This window comes from Catharus ustulatus, chromosome 31 (assembly GCF_009819885.2).
Source record: "Catharus ustulatus isolate bCatUst1 chromosome 31, bCatUst1.pri.v2, whole genome shotgun sequence".
In the NCBI taxonomy this organism is placed as follows: Eukaryota; Metazoa; Chordata; class Aves; order Passeriformes; family Turdidae; genus Catharus; species Catharus ustulatus.
Genome location: NC_046251.1, coordinates 2,708,635 through 2,727,886, shown reverse-complemented (window position 1 = coordinate 2,727,886; position 19,252 = coordinate 2,708,635). Strand labels below are relative to the sequence as shown.

Genomic DNA, 19,252 nt, shown 5'->3' with positions numbered 1-19,252 from the left:
TCCCCCCATGTCTGTCCATCCATGCATCCCTCTGTGTCTCACATCCATCCCTCTGTCCCCATATCCCTCATGTTCCCAGGTCTCTGTTTCCGGTATCCCCTGTGCCCTGTGTCCCCATGTCCATCCATCCCCCATTCCCGTGTCCCCCAAGTCCCCACGTCCCTGCTTCCACCACCCCCTGTTCCCTGTCGTCCATATCACCATATCCAGCCATCTCACTGTCCCTTTGTCTCCTAATCTTCATGTACCATTATCCAGTATCCCCGTGTCCTGTGTCCCCATATCCCTGTGTCACACTGTCCCTTGTTCCATCTGTCCCTGTGTCCCCCGCTTCGTTATTTTCCCATGACCCTGCCATCCCACATCTTTGTGTCCCTTCTGTCCCCCACACAGGTGCCCTCCGTGCCCCTGTGTCCCCGCACGTGTCCCCACCGTTGTCGCCTTGTCCCCGCAGGGGTCAGCGGGGGACACCGACCCTCCCGCCCCGCTGCAGTACCGCAACGGAGCCTCCCGCACAGGGGGCGCCATGGAGCCAGCGAGCCGCTCTGGGCTGCGATGATGCAGCTCTATGGCCCCTTGGGAACGAACCAATTCAGGGAGAGGGGAATCCGCGGACTCGGAATGGTGATCCCACCTCTGGTGACGCCCCGCGACTCGGAACGGCACCGGAGAGGCAAAATGTGCATGGGATCAAGTTCAGAGTGGTGAAACACGATGGTCATAGCCGGAAGGGCCGCTAGGGTTGCCGGGGGTGTGTTCTAACCCCCCCGCGCAGATGGGATGATCCACTTCCCTCCTCCGTGCCGTCAGATGGTCGGGCCCGGGCGGTGAGTGGGGTCCGGGGCTGGGGCCGGGACCGGGGCTGAGGGGCCGGGGACCGAGGGGGATCCGGGACCTCGGGCCTGGGGGGAGCCTGGGGCGCTGCGTGGGAGACTGAGGTGGGCTCGGGCCGGGACGTCGGGACCTGTGTGGTGTATTGAGAGCCCAACCGGGACGCCCCGGGACCCTGTGAGGTGGGGGTGGGCCCTTACCGGGACACCTGGGTCCCTCTGGGCTGTTGGATCCCTGAGGGGACCTGACCAGGACATTTGGGTCCCTCTGGGGTATTGCGGAGCCCGTAGCAGGACTCCTGGCGTACCTGTGTGCTGGCGGGGGAGCCAGGCGGGGACACCTCCCTGAGGTGTGAGGGGACCAGGTCACATCTGGGTTTCTCTGGGTTGTTAGAGGCTCAAGCCGGGACATCTGGGTCCCTGTGGGACATTGAGGGGCCTGTACTGGGGCCACGGGGCCCTTGTGAGGGGGGCGGGCACGCACTGGAGCACTACCCTGGGGTGTGAAGGAACCAGACCGGGATATTTGGGTCCCTGTGTAGGAGGCCCGCCCATGCTGGGACAGCTGGATCCCTGTGGGGCACCCAGGCCTGGACCCCCTGAGCTTCTGCGAGGTGTGTGGGAGGGTTCCGTGTCTGTGGGATGTGAAAAACTTAAACCAAGACATGTGGGGCTATGAGGGGCTGTGAGGGGCTTGTACCAAGGGTGCCTGGCTCATTGTGGCCTGTGTCACATGAGGACATCTGGGTTCCTGTGGGGATCTGGGACACCAACAGCAACCAACACCCCCTGCCCACCCTCCTGTCCCCTCAGCAGCCGCTGCTGTGCCCCCTCCAGCGCCGGCCGTGCCATGAACTGCCGCGCCGAGGTGCTGGAGGTGTCAGTGGAGGGGCGGCAGGTGGAGGAGGCCATGCTGGCCGTGCTCCACACCATCCTGCTGCACCGCAGCACCGGCAAGTTCCACTACAAGAAGGAGGGCACCTACTCCATCGGCACCGTGGGCACCCAGGACGTGGATTGCGACTTCATCGACTTCGCCTATGTCCGTGTCTCCTCTGAGGAGCTCGACCGGGCCCTCCGCAAAGCTGTTGGGGAGTTCAAGGTAGGGGGGACAGCAGGGATGAAAATGGCAGCATGAAAGGTATTAAGGGGAAGCCATACAAGGAGCAGCTGAGGGCATTAGATCTGTTCAGCTGAAGAAGAGGAGACTCTGATTTCTGCCCCCTGGGACAGTGACAGCACCCAGGGGAACAGGTGGAGCTGTGTCAGGGAAGGGGTAGGCTGGATATTTGGAAAAGAGTCTTCCCCCAGAGGGTGATTGGGCACTGGAACATCTCCGCAGGATTTGGTCACAGCCCTAAGGCTGGCAGAGCTCAGGCAGCGTTCGGACAACGCTCTTAGGCACAGGGTGGGATTGTTGGGGTGTCCTGTGCAGGGCCTGGAGTTTGACTGGATGATCCTTGTGGGGGATCCAACCCAGGGTATTCTGTGATTCTGTAAAACCCAGTGGGATGTGCCTGAGGAGGGGTCAATCAGTCCCTGTTCCCCCATGGTGTCACGCAGGACGCGCTGCGCGGCTCCGGCTCCGACGGCATGGGGCAGATCTCCCTGGAGTTCTACCAGAAGAAGAAATCACGGTGGCCCTTCTCAGATGAGTGCATCCCCTGGGAACTCTGGACCATCAAGGTGAACGTGGTGAACCTGGCAAACGAGCAGGAGCGGCAGATCTGCCGCGAGAAGGTGGGTGAGAAGCTCTGCGAGAAGATCATCAACATCGTAGAGGTGATGAACCGCCACGAGTACCTGCCCAAGATGCCCACCCAGTCTGAGGTGGACAATGTCTTCGACACCAGCCTGAAGGACGTGCAGCCCTACCTGTACAAGATCTCCTATCAGATCACGGACTCCCTGGGCACCTCAGTCACCACCACCATGCGCCGGCTCATCAAGGACACGCTGGCACTGTAGGGCTGGTGTCACCCAGGCAGGGTCACCATGGGCCGTGGCACTTTTGGGACAGTGACTCTGCTTGGATCCCCTCCTTCACCTCCAGAAAGCCTCTGGGAGGAGCTTGGCTTGGCCTAGCCTGTAATTTGGGGGTTGCTGCTCCTTGGTTTATGCCGTGGGGTTTTGTCCATCCTGGAGAACTGGCTCAGTGGCTCCGGCCTGGCTGATGACTGGGGTGAGTCCTCAGGGCACGTGTGGCACCAGCTCCAAGTGGTTCTGGGGCCTGGCAGGGGGTGCTGGGCGTCAGGGTGACACCTGAACCCCACCCTTCTGCAGCACACTCGGTGCCACACAGCCAGTGCTGGCCGTGTCCCTTATCACCACCTGTTCCCTGGTGTCACCCTTTCCCTGGAGGGCCAGAGCTGCCCCAAAAATAAAAGTTTCTGCTTTCACATGGAGCCTGGTTACATCCTGGCTGTGAGGAGGGGAGAAGTGGATGCTGAGGCTGAGCTGGTGATACCCATCACATCCAAAACCAAGGGGCTGGTCTGGGAGTCCCTATTGCACACTCATACCATGGGGCTGAGCTGGGGGTCCCCATTGCACCCCAGTGCTGTGGAGCTGAGTGCCTGCAGTGGGGAGAGGCAGAATGGACCTTGGGCAGCCCCAGCTGCCCCCCAAGGCACCTAGGAGGGAGCTGGGGTGACTCCCCCTTCCTTGCACCCTTCCAGGGGGGCTCCAGAGTGGAGCAAAGCTGCTGCCCCTTGCCGGGGGGGGGCACCCAGTGCCAGCGAGTGTGAGGGGGGCCATGGGAGGGAGGGAGGGATGAGATTGTCCCTGACATCACTTAAACCCTCCCCGTCTGTCACCGACACACTCGGCTCCCGGGAGGAAGAAGAAGAAGAGGAGGAGGAGGAGGAGGGGACATGAACACCACCCGTGAGGACATGGGGATGAGCGAGGCTGCTCAGATCACCGTGGTGCTGGTGCTCTGCCTCACTGTCACCTCTGCCATCCTCTTCCTCGGCTGCAACCTGCTCCTGAAGGCTGAGAGCCTGGCAGCGCTGGCAGCCCAGGGTGAGCGACGCCTGTCCGAGCCTGACGGGGACATGGAGGGCACGTAGGGACCGGCTGGAGCCTCGTGGATGGACAGATGGACAATGTGGATGGCTGGGCACAGCTGGATGTAGATGGACAGATGGACATGTGGATGGCTGGGCACAGCTGGATGTGGATGGACAGCCCTGTGGATGGACACATCCAAGTGTCCTTGGCTCTAGCATCTGTAAGGGTGTGGGACAGCACGGGGGGTTGTGTAGGTAGATGTCACTGAGTGCGTGTAGGGACTGGGCAGGCACAGCCCAAGGGGTGGAGAGATGGACAGATGGACGGACAGACACGATCCACATGGATGGACATGGCCAGGCAGCAGAGTCCTTGCCTGCAGCATCTCCAGTGACCCTCAAGAACGGAGCTGGATGTGCACTGGGATCCTGCACTGGGGATTGGTGGCTGGATGTCACTGAGGGCAGGTGGGACCTGCCTCAGCCCAGCAGACAGACAGATGGATGGATGGATGGACATGGCTGGACAGCAGCATCTTTGCCCACAGCATCTCCAAGGGTCCTCCAGGACGGAGCAGGGGGCTCGTGTGGGTGGATTAAAAGGTCCCAGGTCAGCAGCAGCACTGGGGCGGGGTGAGGCCGGGCTGGATCCCACCCTGGGTGTGGCAGTGCTGGTAATCCCCCCAAGAGGATTAGGGGAAACTTTTATTTCGTGTTTCAGGGCTAATCCCTGGGCTGGTGGGGCTCAGTGAGGGAGGCCAGGCCCTTGTGCCACTGCCGGGGGTCTGGGGTCCCATCCTGCCCCTCCCAGCCCCTCACACCCCCATGGCCACATTGCACCCCACAAACCCTCTCTGCCCTCCTGGCCCCATCCCATCCCCCTCCACTCCCTTTGGGATCTCATCCTGCTCCTCCTGCAGCCCCTCTCAGCCTTGAATCTCTTCCAAGTCCCCCACAGCCACCAAAAGTGGGGTGAGCTGGGACCACCCCACACTGGAGTGGGGCTGGGAATGCAGGGGGCTCCCAATTCCTCCCCAGAGCAGGTCCCTCCTCTCCTTAATCCCACTTTAATAGCAAAGCCTTGCCAAATGTCTGGTCCCTGCACATCTCTGTGCCCCTCCCTGCCCTCCCTCTGGCCTGGGGAGGCTCCCCAGACTCCTGGGGTGCCTCTGTGCCCCCACCACGCTCCCCCAAATCAGGCACTGGCCATGTAAAAGACTTCATATATTTCACATGTACAAAAAGTCACTGCGGGGGGGATGGGCAGGGGGGTCCTGGGGTGGGGGGGCACCATCCTGCCCCTCTCCCAGTGCCCCCCCAGCCTGGCTTTGGTCCCTTTTTTTTGGCACTTAGTGTTCACATCAGTGGTCAAAGTGTCGAGCGCGGGGTGGAGGGGTCCCCGTGGTCCCTGTAGTGGGGGTGGGGGCTCTGAGGCAGTGAGCCCCCCGGGGACAAGGGGACCCCCATGGGGAGGGGGCACCCCACGGGTCAGCTCCTGATGCTGGGGCCCCACCACAGATGGATTTGTCCTCTGCCTTGGGTGGGCAGGGGTGGTCTGGGTGCAGGGTCTCCCCAGGCACAGGGATGTTACTCGTGAGCATGGTGGCACGAGGACATTTTGGCCCTGTTCCCACCTGGTGTCAGGGCAGGACAGAGCCTCTCTGGGCACCTGGGGGGCAGAGGGGGGTGAGGAGAGGAAACTGAGGCAGCCCCAGTCCTCCCCTGCCCCCCAGTCGGGCTCCTCAGCCTTGCTCAGCTACAGGCGGATCCACCTTCGGGCTGTGGGATGGAAGGGACAGTCAGGGACAAACCCAGGGACAGCTGGCCTGTCCTGAGGGGGTGCCCAGGTGACCCCCCCAGAATGAAGGCAGCACAGGGTGAGTCCTCCAGGCACTGGGATCCCCACTCTGGACTCCAGTAGGGCACTGAGACCATACCCTGGCATCCAGTTTTGCACTGGGACACTCCTGGGGATCCAGTTTTGTCCTGGGATCCTGCCCAGAACCCAGCAGTGTACTGGGACCTTGTACTGGGACCCAGTAGTGCACTGGGATCATGCCCTGGGATCCAGTGATGCACTAAGACCCCACTCTGGGATCCAATATTGCAGTAGGATCTGTGCTGGGATCCTGTGCCAGGACTCCATGCTGGGTAGCAACATTTCACTGGGATCCAGTGCCAGGACCTGGCCTTGCACCCAGATCCAGCCTTGTGCTGGGATCCTGAGCTGGGATCCAGCCTTGAACTGGGACCCAGTGCTGAGACTCAGCCTTGCAGTAGGACCCTGTGCCAGGATCCAGCTTTGCACTAGGATACTCTGCTGGAATCTGTGCTGGGATCCAGCTCTGTGCTGGGATCCTGTGCTGAGATCCAGCCTTGCACTGGGATCCTGTGCTGAGATTCTGTGCTGATATCCAGCTCTGTGCTGGGATTCTGTGCTGGGATCCAGCCTTGCACTGGGATCCTGTGCTGGGATCCAGCCTTGCACTGGTGTCCTGTGCTGGGATCCTGTGCTGGGATCCAGCCTTGCACTGGGATCCTGTGCTGGGATCCAGCCTTGCACTGGTATCCTGTGCTGGGATCCTGTGCTGGGATCCAGCTCTGTGCTGGGATCCTGTTCTGAGATCCAGCCTTGCACTGGCATCCTGTGCTGGGATCCAGGTCTGTGTTGGGATCCTGTGCTGGGATCCAGCTCTGTGCTGAGATCCAGCTCTGTGCTGAGATCCAGCTCTGTGCTGGGATCCAGCTCTGTGTTGGGATCCTGTGCTGGAATCCAGCTCTGTGCTGGGATCCTGTGCTGGGATCCAGCTCTGTGCTGAGATCCTGTGCTGGGATCCAGCTCTGCACTGGGATCCTGTGCTGGAATCCAGCTCTGTGCTGGGATCCTGTGCTGGGATCCTGTGCTGGGATCCTGTGCTGGGATCCAGCCTTGCCCTGGTATCCTGTGCTAGGATCCAGCTCTGTGCTGAGATCCTGTGCTGGGATCCAGCCTTGCACTGGGATCCCATGCTGGGATCCAGCTCTGTGCTGAGATCCAGCCTTGCATTAAGATCCTGCCCCGATCCAAAGGACGGGGGCACACCAGACACCCTGGGGTGACAGCATGCAGGGAGGGGACGTGCAGGAGGGGCCATGCGGGGTCAGGGGAACCCAGGGGGATCCAGGTGGGATCCAAGGGGGTCCAGGCATGCAAGTGGTACCTGGGGTCTTAACAGCTGGACTCGTCGTGGTGAGACGGGTCGCAGAAGAAGCGGGAGCCCCGCTTGGCCGTGCGGGCAGTGAAGGGGACGCTCTTCAGCGCTGTGGGGGGACGGGCAGGGAACGGGGGGGACAGGGACATGTCAGCCCCCGTGGCTGGCAGGGCCAGGACAGGGGGCAGGGACAGAGGGGGCCGTACCAGTGATGATGTCCTCGATGGTGCCATCCTTGCCCTCGTACATGGGCCGGTGGTCCTTTGCCTGGCGCCGCCGCAGCTCTGCGATCAGCTCCTGCTGCTGCCACTTGTTCCGCTGTGAGGGAGGCACAGGGGGTCCAGGTTAGGGACACGGGTCCTCTCCATGCCCCCTGCTCCCCAGCCCACCCTGTGCCAGCCTCCACGAACCTTCTCCTGCTTTTTAGCCTCCTGTGCCAGCAGCTTCTCCCGCATCACCTCCTCCTGCTTCTTCCGTGTCTCGTTCTCCTGCTCCGCATCCTGCCCGGGCACACAGGTGGGGGGTTTCAGGTTTCCCCCACCGTGGAGTGACTCACCTGCCGTGTCTCCCCTCCCAGCCCCACCTCACCTTGTAAGAGTGGATGAATCGGACAAAGACCGGGAAGAAGACGGACGGGGGCGTCGTCTTGGGGCTCTCGCCGAAATACCGCACCACGGTGTTGTAGGCGTCCTGGCACAGGACCGGGGGTCAGGGACGGGCAGTGTCCGGCACAGGGGGAGTGCAAGGCATGGTGGGCATCATGTGTGGGCAAAGCAGGGCAGGAGTGCACAGGGAGTGTGCAGAGCAAGGTGTGTGTGACAAGGAATGCACACACAGAATGCACAAGGGCCATGCAGAGCAAAGATGTGGGTGACCAGATGTGCACGAGAAGTGTGCAGAGCCAGGAGTGGAACCAGATGTGCACGAGGAACATGCAAGGCAAGGTGTGGGTGAGCAGATGTGCATGAGGAGTGTGCAAAGCAAGGTGTGGATGTGAAAGTCTGCACAAAGACTGCATAGAGCAAGGTGTGGATGATGAGGAATGACACGGGGCATGCAAAGGAAAGCAGGAGTACAAGAAGAATGTGCAGAGCAAGGTGTGGATGAGCAGGTGTGCACAAGGAATGTGCAAAGCAAAGTGTGGATGAGCAGATGTGCAAAAGGAGCAGGTAAGGCAAGGTGTGGATGAGCAGATGTGCACAAGGAGCATGCCAGGCAAGGTGTGGAGGACCAGATGTGCACAAGGAATGTGCAGAGCAAGCTGTGACTGAGCAGCTGTGCATGAGGAGCATCCAGAGCAAGGTGTGGATGAGCAGATGTGCACAAGGAATGTGCAGAGCAAGCTGTGGCTGACCAGATGTGCATGAGGAGCATGCAAGGCAAGGTATGGATGACCAGATATGCACAAGGAGCATGCAAGGCAAGGCGTGGATGACCAGATGTGCAGCAAGGCAAGGTGTGGATGAGCAGATGTGCACCAGCAGCATGCAGAGCAAGCTGTGGCTGAGCAGCTGTGCCCATGGGTGGTGCCAGGCCGGGTGTGAGCTGCCCTCACCTCGGCCGTGCGCGCGTCGCGCTGCAGCCGCTCGAGCTGCCCCTCGCTGCCGCCCAGGAAGCCGCGCAGCACCGCGCTCTCGTGCTGCCCGCACTCCCGCCGCAGCAGCTCCATCCCCCGGCCCAGCTCCTTCACATCCAGCAGCACGTTCTCCAGGGACACTGCAGGGACAGGGGATGGGTCAGTGGCTGCGTGGGGCCGGGACAGTGAGGTGGGGCCATGGGCACAGGTTGAGAGGCACCTGCCGCAGCCTTCTCCACGAAATGCAGCTCCTGCCAGAAGGTGGCCAGCTCTGGGTACTTCTCCCGCACCGTCAGTGCGATGAAGTGCAGCAGTGTCATCTTCCTGTCTGTTGACTTGGTGTCCAGGAGCTGCAGGAGGATTTGGGGAGGGGGTCAGGGCTGTGGGATGGGAACCTCGGGGTGCCAGGGAGCCAGGGAGGGGCTGCCCACCAGGTCCAGGCTCTGCAGTTTGAAGCCGTAGACTGCACCGCGTTTGCTGCTGTTCATGTAGTTGCCCAGTGCCAAGATGATCTGCAGGGGCAAAGCAGTGGGATTGAAGGGTCATGAAGGAGTGAGACCCCACAGGATCCCCCTCACCCAGCTTTGGTGAGGCTGGAGTGAAGGACCCCCACCCATCCTCTCCTCAATCCCCACCTCCAACATGTGCTTCAGCTTCTGGGACGACTTGACAGAGGCCGAGGCTGCGATGATGGCGTTGAGTTGCTGCAGGGGGGCAGGACAGAGGGGCTCAGTTGAGGTTCAGGGTGCAGGGACACCCCTGGTGGGTCCAGCATCCCCCTCCCCATCTCCGTACCGGCGTCAGCATCTGGATGTTCTCGGCGAAGTTGCCGAGGAAGGCCATGATGGCCATGCGCTGCGGCAGCCGCTCCACCTTGCTGAACTGCAGCATGAACCTGTCCTCGTCCGCCAGCTCCTCCAGCGGCTTCCGCTCGCGCTCGTACTGGCGCAGCGCCTTCGCCTCCGCCTCCGTCGGCAGGAACCGCATCAGGCACTCCACAAAATCCACCGGCAGCGTCGCCAGGTCAAACCTGCCCCGCACCGCAATGTCGGGGAGCGGCTCCCAGCAGTGCCCACTCTGGGAACCCTGGGTCCCAGCCTGGCTCCCTGCAACCCCAAACCACAAGCAGAGCCCCTGCACTCTGCCTGAGCCTCTCTACCCTGCCTGCACCTCCTGAACCCAAATCAGACCATGCAGCCCCCCGCCAAGTTCTCTGCACCCCAACACTCCCTTCTGCATCTTGCCTGGCTCTCCTGTTGATCCCTCTCCCCCTGGCCAGACCCACTGCAGCTCAAAAAGCCCCTCTGCATTCTAGACAGTCTCTCTGCACCCTGCCTGGCACCCCTGAACCCCAAAAACCTCCTGCTGCACCCTCTGTACTCTGCCTAAGTCCCCTGAACCTCAAGCAGCCACCCTGCCCACCCACCCAAACCATCTGCACCCCAGCCAGTCCTCTTGAACCCTGCCTGTCCCTCCTGCATCCCAACCAGGCCTGCTGCACTCTGTCTGCACCCTCTGGATCCCACCAAGTCTCCCTGCACCCCAACCAGTGCTCCTGTATCCTAACCAGACCACTTGTCCGCCAGCCAAACCCTCCACAACCCTGTCTGGTCCCTCTGCACCCCAACTGGCTCCCCTGTGTCCCAACTGTTCCCACTGTACCCCAACCAAGGCCCTGTACCCTGCCTGAAACCCCATCCAGACCCCCCTGCACTCTGAGCCAGTAGAACCTCAGCCAGACCACCTTCTGCACCCCAACTAGCCCCTCTACACCATGTCTGGGACCCCTGCACCCCAACCAACCCCCCTTGCACCCCTACCAGCCCCCTTAAACCCTGTCTACCCCCCAAACCCATTCCTAACCCCCCTCCAGCCCCCCAGACCCCATCCCCCAGCTCCCCTGTCCCCCCCATATGGGGCCATACGTGTGGATGGCCCGGCAGATCTCGTCGGCGCTGCGCCCGGCCTTGCGCAGGGTGATGGCCAAGTTCTTGGCACGGTTGGCCTCCAGCAGCGTCACCTTGGTGGCCACTTTCTGCGCCGCCTTGCTCTTGGCACACACCAGGTCCAGGGCCGGGCCCTGCGCTTTGGTCTTGAACAGCTCCTCAAACCGCTCCAGGTCCAGGTCCTGGGGGGATGAGGGGGGTCAGAAGTGGGGGTGGGGGGTGCCCAGGTGGGGAGGGGGCCTGGGCTCACCTCCAGCACACGCTCATCGTCCAGCTCGCTGAACACCGTCCCGCTGATCTGGCTGGGCTTCAGCGCCGTCCAGTTGAACACGGGCAACCGGAATTTGGTCTTGATGGGCTTCTTGATCCGGATGGCTGCCAGCAGGGTGGGAGCCAGCTCAGCACCCCCAGGGCACAGGGACATGTCCTGGACCCACCCTGAGCCACCTGAGCCTGGTGTCATCAAGCCCTGGGCCACCCCATCCCTGTGCTGTGCTCCTTGAGGATTGCCACTTCAGCACCCTGGTGCCTGCAACCCTTCCCTGTCCCTTGTCCCCGCAGTTCCTATGTCCTCCCTGTCCCCATGGTCCCCACATCCTTCCTGTCCCCGTCCCCACGTCCTCCCTGTCCCAGTCCTTACAGTGCCCACACCCTCCCTGTCCCTCGTCATCCCCACATACCTGAGAGCCCGACGGTGAGGGCGATGGAGGGTGAAGCCCCGGGCAGCGGCGGGGCAGCCGGGGGACACTTCCCTGTGAAGCCGTCAGAGGGTGAGATCCCAGTTCTGGGCACCACCCAGCACCAGGGACCTCCCTGTCTGGGAGCCCCCAGGTCCGATGTGCCCCAATTTTGGGTACCCCGGGGTTTTCCCCTCCTCACCTGGGAGCGGGGGCGCGGGAGGCGGCAGAGGAGGAGGCGGAGGGGGCGGGGGGGGCGCAGCCTCCACCGGGGGCAGGACCGGGAGCCGCAGGGTCTCCTCCATGGGCTCTGCCGGCGGAGGTGGTGCTGGCTCGGCGCTGGGCAGCGAGGGCGGCTCGGAGCCGTAGTGCCGCCGGAAAGCTTCGTCCTTCTCCTTGATCATCCTGCGCAGCGTGTGCACCTGGTGGCTCGTGTGCTCGTAGGTCTCCTGGGGACAACGAGCGTCAGCCCAGAGGGGTCGGGACCCTTCCCCACTCCCTACAACACCTACGGGCCCCCAGCACACCTTGACCACCTCCAGCTCCTTCTCTCGCTGCAATAGCTGCTTCTCCAGCTCTGCCACCCGCATCATGTTCTCGTTCTCCAGGTCCAGCAACTTCTCTGTTAACTGGGGAGAGGGACACGGCTGTGACAGCGGCTCAGTGACCTCCCTGCTGTCACCACTGATCTCCTGGGACCCAGCAAGGAACATCCCTGCATCTCCCTGTGCTCACATACGTGGGACAGGTGCTCCTCCAGCTCCTCCACCTTCTCCAGGGCCACATTCTTGGTCTCGGCATCCTCCAGCAGCCCTCCCACATCGAAAACATTGTCCAGGTACGCCTGGATCTGCACCTGCAGCTTCTCGCTCTCCGTGTGCCTCGACTTCTGTGGGCACGAAGGCAGCGTCAAGGATGGGGGGGCCCCGGTGCAGTTCCCCCGACCCTCGACCCCCCATACCTGCAGGAACTCCTCCAGCCCCAGTTTGGTGAATTCGTACTGGAGGTGGACACGGAAGTTCATGTCCTCCACCGAATGCACCACGATGTTGATGAACTGCATGCAGGCCACCTGCAGGCAGGGTTGTTGTCACCAGGAGTTCTCCTGCCCCCCAGAGAGCCTCCCCCTCGCCCAGGACAGGGTGTCCCACCATGAAGTCGATGCTGCTGTCCTCGTTGCGGAAGTATTCCATCAGCCGCTCAAAGCGGTGCTTCTCCTTGCACACCTGAGCAGGCAGGAACAGGGTTAACCTGGCATGGTCCCACCAGCCACTGACCCCCCATCCCAATCCCAGCTCCTGGACTCCACTTCCCTAATCCCAGTCTGGTCCTGGTGTTCCCAGACCACCCATTCCTCATCTTCCCTGATCCCTCCATCCCTGCACTCCAGACTCCCCATCCCAGCCTGGCCCTGGGGACCCTGGTGCTCCCATCCCAGCCTTCTCTTGGGGTTCCTGGTGCCCCCATCCCAGCCTTCTCTTGGGGTTCCTGGTGCTCCCATCCCAGCCTTCTCTTGGGGTTCCTGGTGCCCCCATCCCAGCCTTCCCTTGAGGACCCTGGTGCCCCCATCCCAGCCTTCTCTTGGGGTTCCTGGTGCCCCCATCCCAGCCTTCCCTTGGGGTTCCTGGTGCCTCCATCCCAGCCTTCTCTTGGGGTTCCTGGTGCCCCATCCCAGCCTTCCCTTGGGCTTTCCCTCATCCCAGATTGCTCCCAGTTCCTTCATTCCCAGGCTCCTACTCCCCAGTCCCAGCCTAATTCTGGTGCCATCTGAGGCTGTTCCTGTCTCCCCCTGGTCAACCCCCATCACAGCCTGGTCCTGTCTCCCCCCAGTCCCTCCATCCCAGCCTGGATCTGCTGTTCCCACTCCCCTTGTACCTCCTTGAAGTTGTCGAAGGCTGCAAGGATGATCTCATGGCCACCCCTCACCAGGCAGACAGCTGCCAGCAGCTCCAGCACCAGCGCCTTCATCCTGGGCACAGGGTCACCATCATCATCAGTGCCACCCCCAGGCAACTCCAGGACCCCTGTCCCACCCTGCCAGACCCTCCCTTACCTCGAGTTCTTGTTATTGAGGCTCAGGGCGATCTCATTGACAGCGTGTGGGTGAGACATGACCAGGTTGAAGCCGTACTGTGGGGACGGAGAATAAACAGTGTCAGCTGTGGTGGCAGTGGTGACAGCAGTGTCCCCACTGTGTGGTGACAGTACCTGGTAGTTCATGATGGCCCGAAGACACATGATGCAGAGGTGGACGTCATCCTTCTGGCTCACCAGGCGCGAGTTCTTCAGTGCCCTACGGCTGGGCAGTGTCCCATAGCTGCAGGACAGGGCACGCAGTGAGCGGGACCGTCAGCTGGGTGGGGAACCGAGGGACAGCATGGGGACAGCGTGGGGACAGCGTGGGGACAGCTGGGATTTCGGAGGGGTAAAGGCAGACAGAAGCGGTCGGAGGGCGACAGGGACAGAATCTGCAGACGTGGAGCGAAGGCACCGCGAGCACTGGGCTGGCCCCGGACAGCCGGTACTTACCCGGCGGGTGGGCGAGCAGCGAGGTGGGCACGGAGGAGAGAGAGAGAGAGCACAGCCAGAGAGGGGAACCCCGGCCCTGGAAGCACAGACGGGGTGCATTACCCCGGGGCACGGGGCCAGAGCCAGAGCAGGGGTGGTGGAGGCGCGGGGGGCAGAGGACAGGCAGGATGGCAACGGCGAGACAGCGACGGCAGTGCCAGGGCTGGCAAGGCGGGCAGAACAGGACACGGCACGCGTGGCACGTGCCACGGCACAGCCACACCGAGGGCGAGGCACACCCTGAGCTCCAGGCACTGCATTTGTGCTGTGCAGGTGATGTGCTGGCACAGGACAGAGCGGTGAGTGGCACCGGGCACGACGGCACAAGCCACGGCAGAACAGTGCTTGGCACGGCGCACACCACGGCACAGCAGCACACACCACGGCACACAGCACAGCAGGCAGCAAGTGGCAGCACCATGAGCAGCCAGAGCCCTGCAGCAGGACGTACCCCCACGGCAGGATGTCCCCCCGCGGTGGGACATCCCCCGGGCACGTACCGTAGGGCGGTCTGGCGGGCAGAGCGGGCCAGGCTGCTGGCGAAGGGGGCGGGCAGGGCGCTGGGGTGCTGCAGATCCTCGATGGACCTGCTCCAGGCATGCAGCTTCTCCAGTGCGCCATCCTCGCCGCCTTCCAGGCCCTCAAAATCCAACCTGGTGGGGGGACACGCGCGCAGCAGGGGGCACATGGCTTTGGCAGGGGGCACATGGCTTTGGCAGGGGGCAAACGGCTTTGGCAAGGGGCACATGGCTCTGGCAGGGGGCAAACAGCTCTGGCAGGGGGCACATGGCTCTGGCAGGGGGCACATGGCTCTGGCGGGGGGCAAACGGCTCTGGCAGGGGGCACAGGGTTCCAGCACAGATGCAAGCACTGAGGCAGATGGAGTGGGTGGTTGCAGGGTGGGGATCGCCACGAGGGTGGCTCTCGAATCCCCAGAGCAGGCAGGAAGGGTTTGAAAATCCCGCATCCCTCAGAACCCCGGTGCAGACAGGACCCTGCCTTAGTGATGATAAGGACTGAGCAGTATCAGTCAGCAGCAGGGAGCTGCCACAACCACCAGGAACCTCCACACACCCCAAGGACTCCCTGGGTCCCCCCTCACGCCAGAGACCCCCCAGCCCCACTCACATGACGGCGCACTGGGCGAAGGACAGGTAGTTCACCAGCACGTCCAGCCCCTTGTTCTCATCATTGAGGAACTCTCGCACCCACCTGCAGCACCAGGTACCCATCAGAGCCCGCAGGAGTCGGGGATCCCCCCAGCACAACCCCTCCACCATGGAGACCCCTGTCCTGGCACAGGGAGGGAGAGGGGACGGTGGGGGCACCCCGAGGCTGCAGTGGGGGTTGCAGCTCCTGCGCTATCGCTGGAACCAGCGGCAGCGCGGGGTTATCTGAGCAGCGCAGGGCAGGGAGGGCTCGGTGCGGGCGGGAAACGGAGATGGGTGCTGGGGCTGCACCCCAACCCCCACCCTGGGAACCTCGCGGGGAAAGGAGGGGATTCGGGATGCCCCGACCCTTGGGAGGGTGTTGGGGTGCGCTTTGTGAGGTGATGTGCCCAAAGGCGAGGAGGGGGACAAGTGGGGTGGGGGTGCACGGGGTGGGGGATTCACCCAGGAGCGCTGGGAGCACTGGGGGTCCCCAGGCCTGCCCACAGCCGTGCGTCAGGGAGCCACGGGGGCCGCAGCCGCCCCTTTCCTGCCGCCGCCAGCCCCTCGCTTCAGCCCGTTTCCTGTCTCCGGCTGCTGCTATTTTGGGTCCGTGGGCAGGGACGAGCGGGGCCGGCGGCGGGGAACAGCCGTGCACGTGCACGAGCCATACCGGGCACGACCGAGCCGCCCCGGGCACGATTGTGCCACCGGGCACCCTCCGCTGATGTCCCCAACACCCCCGGAACGGCCCCGTCCCGCCCGACGCCCCACGCAGCTCCGGGGCATCCCGGTGCGGGTCGGGGTGTCACCGGCTCGGGGATGGTGACAACCGAGCCCTCCGGTCGGTCGGGAGGAGCCGGTCAGGATCTGGCCACGCTGCCTCGTTCAGGGCGTCATCGCCGGCCCATCCGCCCCGGCATCCGCCCCCGGGACCTGCCCGCGGGCCGGGGCAGGAACCGGCCCAGTTCCTGCAGCGCCTCCGGCTTCCCCTGCAGCTGTGTGGGGCTGCTGACAGGACCCTGCAGTCCCCCCGGGGATCCCACACCCCATCCGGAACTCTGCACCCCCAGCCTGGACTCTGTAACCCCTCCCTGAGACCCCATAACCCCTCCCCAGGACCCCACACTCACCCAATGTGGTTGGTCCTCAGGCTGATCTCCAGCTCGCGCAGAACCTTGGTCGACTCCTGCACCCTCCTCCTGAACTTCTGGGGGCAGAGCAAGGCTGAGCCGTGCTCCCCCAGACTCCTCAGACCCTCTAAGGCTCCCCCAAACCTCCCAGCCCCTCACCTTCCGTGTGACACCCGGCTCCAGGAAGCTGCGCAGCTTCTGGATGTAGGCATGGGGTGGGCTCTTCACCTGGAACCGCTCCTGGGGGAGGGGACAGAAGGGTGTTGGTGACACTGGGACAGCAGCACCGTCCCCTCCCCAGAACCCCCATGGACCACCCAGCCCCCACCTGGTCACAGATGAGGTCCCACTTCTTCTCGTTGTCGTACTGGCGCAGGAGCCGGGCTTTGTCCGGGGGCAGGTTCATGGAGCTCTGGGGATAGAGGGGGGTGTCACCCTGGGGGACACGGGGACAGTACCCCCCAAGGGGCACCTAGACCTATGGTACAGCCTAGGTCCCCCCAAAAAGCACCCAGAGCACACTCAGGGTCCCCTCTAAGAGCACCCTGAGCCATTTCATAACCAGAGTCCCTGGCACCAGGATGCACCAGCAGGCACAGATGTGGCACGGGGACAGCAGTGCCACCGGGGCCACATGCCAGCCAGCAGCAGCACCAAATCTCCCCATCCCTGACGCATCCTTCCTGTCTGCACCCGCTTCCGTGCGACAAACCGCAGCCTCCGCTCCCGACCGCGGCACGAGGCCAGGCACCGGTGCCAGCTCCCCAGGACACCGGACACGAAGCTCAGCACTGGTGGCTGCTCACTGGGACACTGGGCACGAGTCCCAGCACAGGTGTCTGCTCACTCGGACACCGGGCACAAGGCCAGGCTCTGGTGCTGGCCCGTCGGGTCACTGGGAACAGCCATGGGGGAGCCCCAGGATCCTCAGTGCAGGACAAATGGGGTGTCACAGTGGGCACCAGGGATGCTGGAGGGCCGTGGGACTGGGACTGCTCTGGTTGGCAATGCCACCCCATGGGGAGATGCCAACCCGGGCGGGTGATGCCATCGTGCAGGGTGATGTGACCCTGGTGGGAGATGCCACCCCAGTGACGCAGCTCCGGGTAGCCCCATTATCAGAAGCCGTCACCACGGCTGCTCCACCCACCCTTGTCAGCTAAACTTAGCCCTCCCCTGCTTATTCCGATCCCACGGAGCCGCAGGAAACCGGGACAGAGCCTGACCGAGGCCAAGCACCCCTGGGCAGGGGGTCCCTCGGGACCCGCAGATTCCCACGAGCCTGACCACCAGCACGGAGCCGCCAGAACTGCCCCCCAAACGGGCACCATCCCCTACCCAGAGCGCTCTGGTTATTCCCCCGTGCCCACCGGTAAAATCCCGGGCCTCCCTGGGAATGGAGGTGGAAAGGACGCACAGAGACCCCGGGTGGGGTCGAGGGGCACCCGCGGGGGGCTTTGAAGCGCAGCCGCCCGTCCCGGCGTTCCCGCCGCTTCGTTTCCTGCCTTTGTGGTGGGAGCGCGGCCGCTCCCGGCCGGGCACTTCCTCCGCTGTCGGCCCCACCGGGAGCCCCCATGGCTATCCCGGGGCTGAATCCGACCGGGAAACGGCGGGACCGGGGCTGGAGCCCGCTCCGGGGCTGGGGGGCTCCGGGGCGGATCCTCGCCTCCGGGGGCCGCCGGAGCTCTATCACATGATGGAATATTTTCCACCCCCGGTAGCAGCCGGGACGGCACCGGGCGCCGCCGACGGCCGCGGGGACATTTTGGAGGGAGGGGAACTGGTGCCACCACCCTGCAAAGTGACCCTCCCGGCACTGGTGTCGCCCGGCAGGACGTGTCCCCCCCGGCACAGGCCCCGCGGAGACCGGCGGCCGCATCCGCCCCGCGTGGGATGCGGGACGGGCAGCGCCGCCGCGGGCGGGAGCCGCTCGTCAGCGGCGGGACGCGCCCACGCCGGGGGTACCGGCACCCCCCGTTGCCCTCGATTTCGGCTTCCACAGCCCCGTGGGACCACATTCGGCATTTCCTGCCCGGCTGCGGCTTCCGCTGGCGGCGGCTCCCACCGGGATGGCGGGGCCGGTTGGCGGGGGCACCGATGTCACTCAGCCGTGGTGTCCCCGCGGTGTCCCCCCACCAAAACAAAGCCGGCGCCGCGATGGGGCCACCGAGACAGTTCGTGGGCGACCCAAGCGCCGGTGGGACGCCTCCGCGGCGTTGGTGGTCCTGGTGGCACCGGGGACACCGCCGAGCCACTGTGACAGCGGACTGGGGACTGCGCAGGGCACCCGCGCCCACCGGGCACCACTGCAGCCACCGGGAAACCGGGACCCCCGCATTTAGCGAGGAATCCCAGCCCTGCGGTCCCACGGAGAAACCCAACTCCAGCTCCGCGCGCTGCCCCGACGGGACTTTCCCGGCTCACAAAGTCCCCGGGCCTCAGCGGCCCCCACGGTGGCATCGGGAGTGGCGTCACCCCCGGGGCTGTCCCGGGTGGGGTGTTCCCCGCGGCCACTGCCCATCCCCGCGGGCACCGGCACTGCCCGCCCGCCCCCGGTGGCTCCGGGAGAAGTCCCGGGTAGGGATGAACCGGGGGGGGGGCTCAGCGGGAACACCGACGGAGCGAACAGGGGAAGCGCACCGGGAGGGGCACATCGGGAACGGAGGGTGAGCATCGGGAACTGGGGAACGCGGCGGGGGTCGGCCTCTCACCAACACCAGGGCGAAGCGCTCCTCCAGCTCGCAGGGCTCCGGCATCGGCATCTTGCCCGGGGCGAACAGTCCGGCTCCCCCCGGGGCCGCCGGCGTTCCCGGGCCCCGGGGCAGCGCCTCCCCGTCCGCGCTCTCCACGTTCCCCATCCCCGGCCCAGGCACCGGGGGGCGGTGGGGGAGGTTCAGCCCGTCGTGTCCGGCGCTGCCACCGCCTCCCGGTCCCGCCCCGCCCGGTCCCGCCCGGTCCCGCCCGGTCCCGCCCCGGCGCTGCACGTCCGCGGCGACGCCACCAGGGGGCGCCCCCCAGGGCGGCCGAGCCACCGGAGGGCGCCCAAAGCCCGGCGGCGAGCGGGGCGCTCTGATTGGCCGAGCCGCGCCATCGCTGACCAATCAACGTGACGCTCGCGCGCGGGGGCGGGCGCTGCTCCTCCAACGGCGGCGTTCGGGCGCGGCCCCGGCCA

General features: G+C 64.3%; 2 protein-coding genes across 6 annotated transcripts; one reads left to right on the top strand and one right to left on the bottom strand.

Annotated features, from left to right (window-relative positions):
* Positions 1 to 727: 727 nt before the first annotated feature.
* Positions 728 to 3,229, top strand: ATG101 (autophagy related 101). 2 transcript variants are annotated; one of them, XM_033083251.2, is made up of 3 exons: positions 728 to 827; positions 1,644 to 1,932; positions 2,394 to 3,229. In XM_033083251.2, the coding sequence occupies exons 1-3, from the start codon at positions 781 to 783 to the stop codon at positions 2,796 to 2,798; spliced, it is 741 nt and encodes a 246-aa protein (XP_032939142.1). In that variant the 5' UTR covers positions 728 to 780; the 3' UTR covers positions 2,799 to 3,229. The 2 variants fall into 2 exon arrangements, with proteins under 2 accessions (XP_032939142.1, XP_032939143.1); XM_033083252.2 differs by having other exon boundaries at positions 771 to 827; positions 1,647 to 1,932.
* Positions 3,230 to 5,115: 1,886 nt separating this feature from the next.
* Positions 5,116 to 18,951, bottom strand: FMNL3 (formin like 3). Of its 4 annotated transcripts, none has more exons than XM_033083172.1 (27): positions 18,792 to 18,951; positions 16,409 to 16,492; positions 16,240 to 16,320; positions 16,081 to 16,157; positions 14,928 to 15,011; positions 14,300 to 14,452; positions 13,440 to 13,548; positions 13,285 to 13,361; positions 13,107 to 13,200; positions 12,383 to 12,457; positions 12,193 to 12,303; positions 11,971 to 12,120; positions 11,759 to 11,860; positions 11,434 to 11,680; positions 11,235 to 11,306; positions 10,805 to 10,929; positions 10,534 to 10,736; positions 9,404 to 9,638; positions 9,244 to 9,312; positions 9,040 to 9,120; positions 8,829 to 8,958; positions 8,588 to 8,748; positions 7,621 to 7,722; positions 7,443 to 7,532; positions 7,239 to 7,350; positions 7,042 to 7,141; positions 5,116 to 5,620 (listed from the first exon to the last, which is right to left on the bottom strand). In XM_033083172.1, exons 1-26 carry the CDS (start codon positions 18,936 to 18,938, stop codon positions 7,050 to 7,052), a joined length of 3,063 nt encoding a protein of 1,020 aa, XP_032939063.1. In that variant the 5' UTR covers positions 18,939 to 18,951; the 3' UTR covers positions 5,116 to 5,620; positions 7,042 to 7,049. The 4 variants fall into 4 exon arrangements, with proteins under 4 accessions (XP_032939063.1, XP_032939064.1, XP_032939065.1 ...); XM_033083173.1 differs by having other exon boundaries at positions 11,971 to 12,117; XM_033083174.1 differs by lacking the exon at positions 14,300 to 14,452.
* Between the last annotated feature and the right edge of the window lie 301 nt (positions 18,952 to 19,252).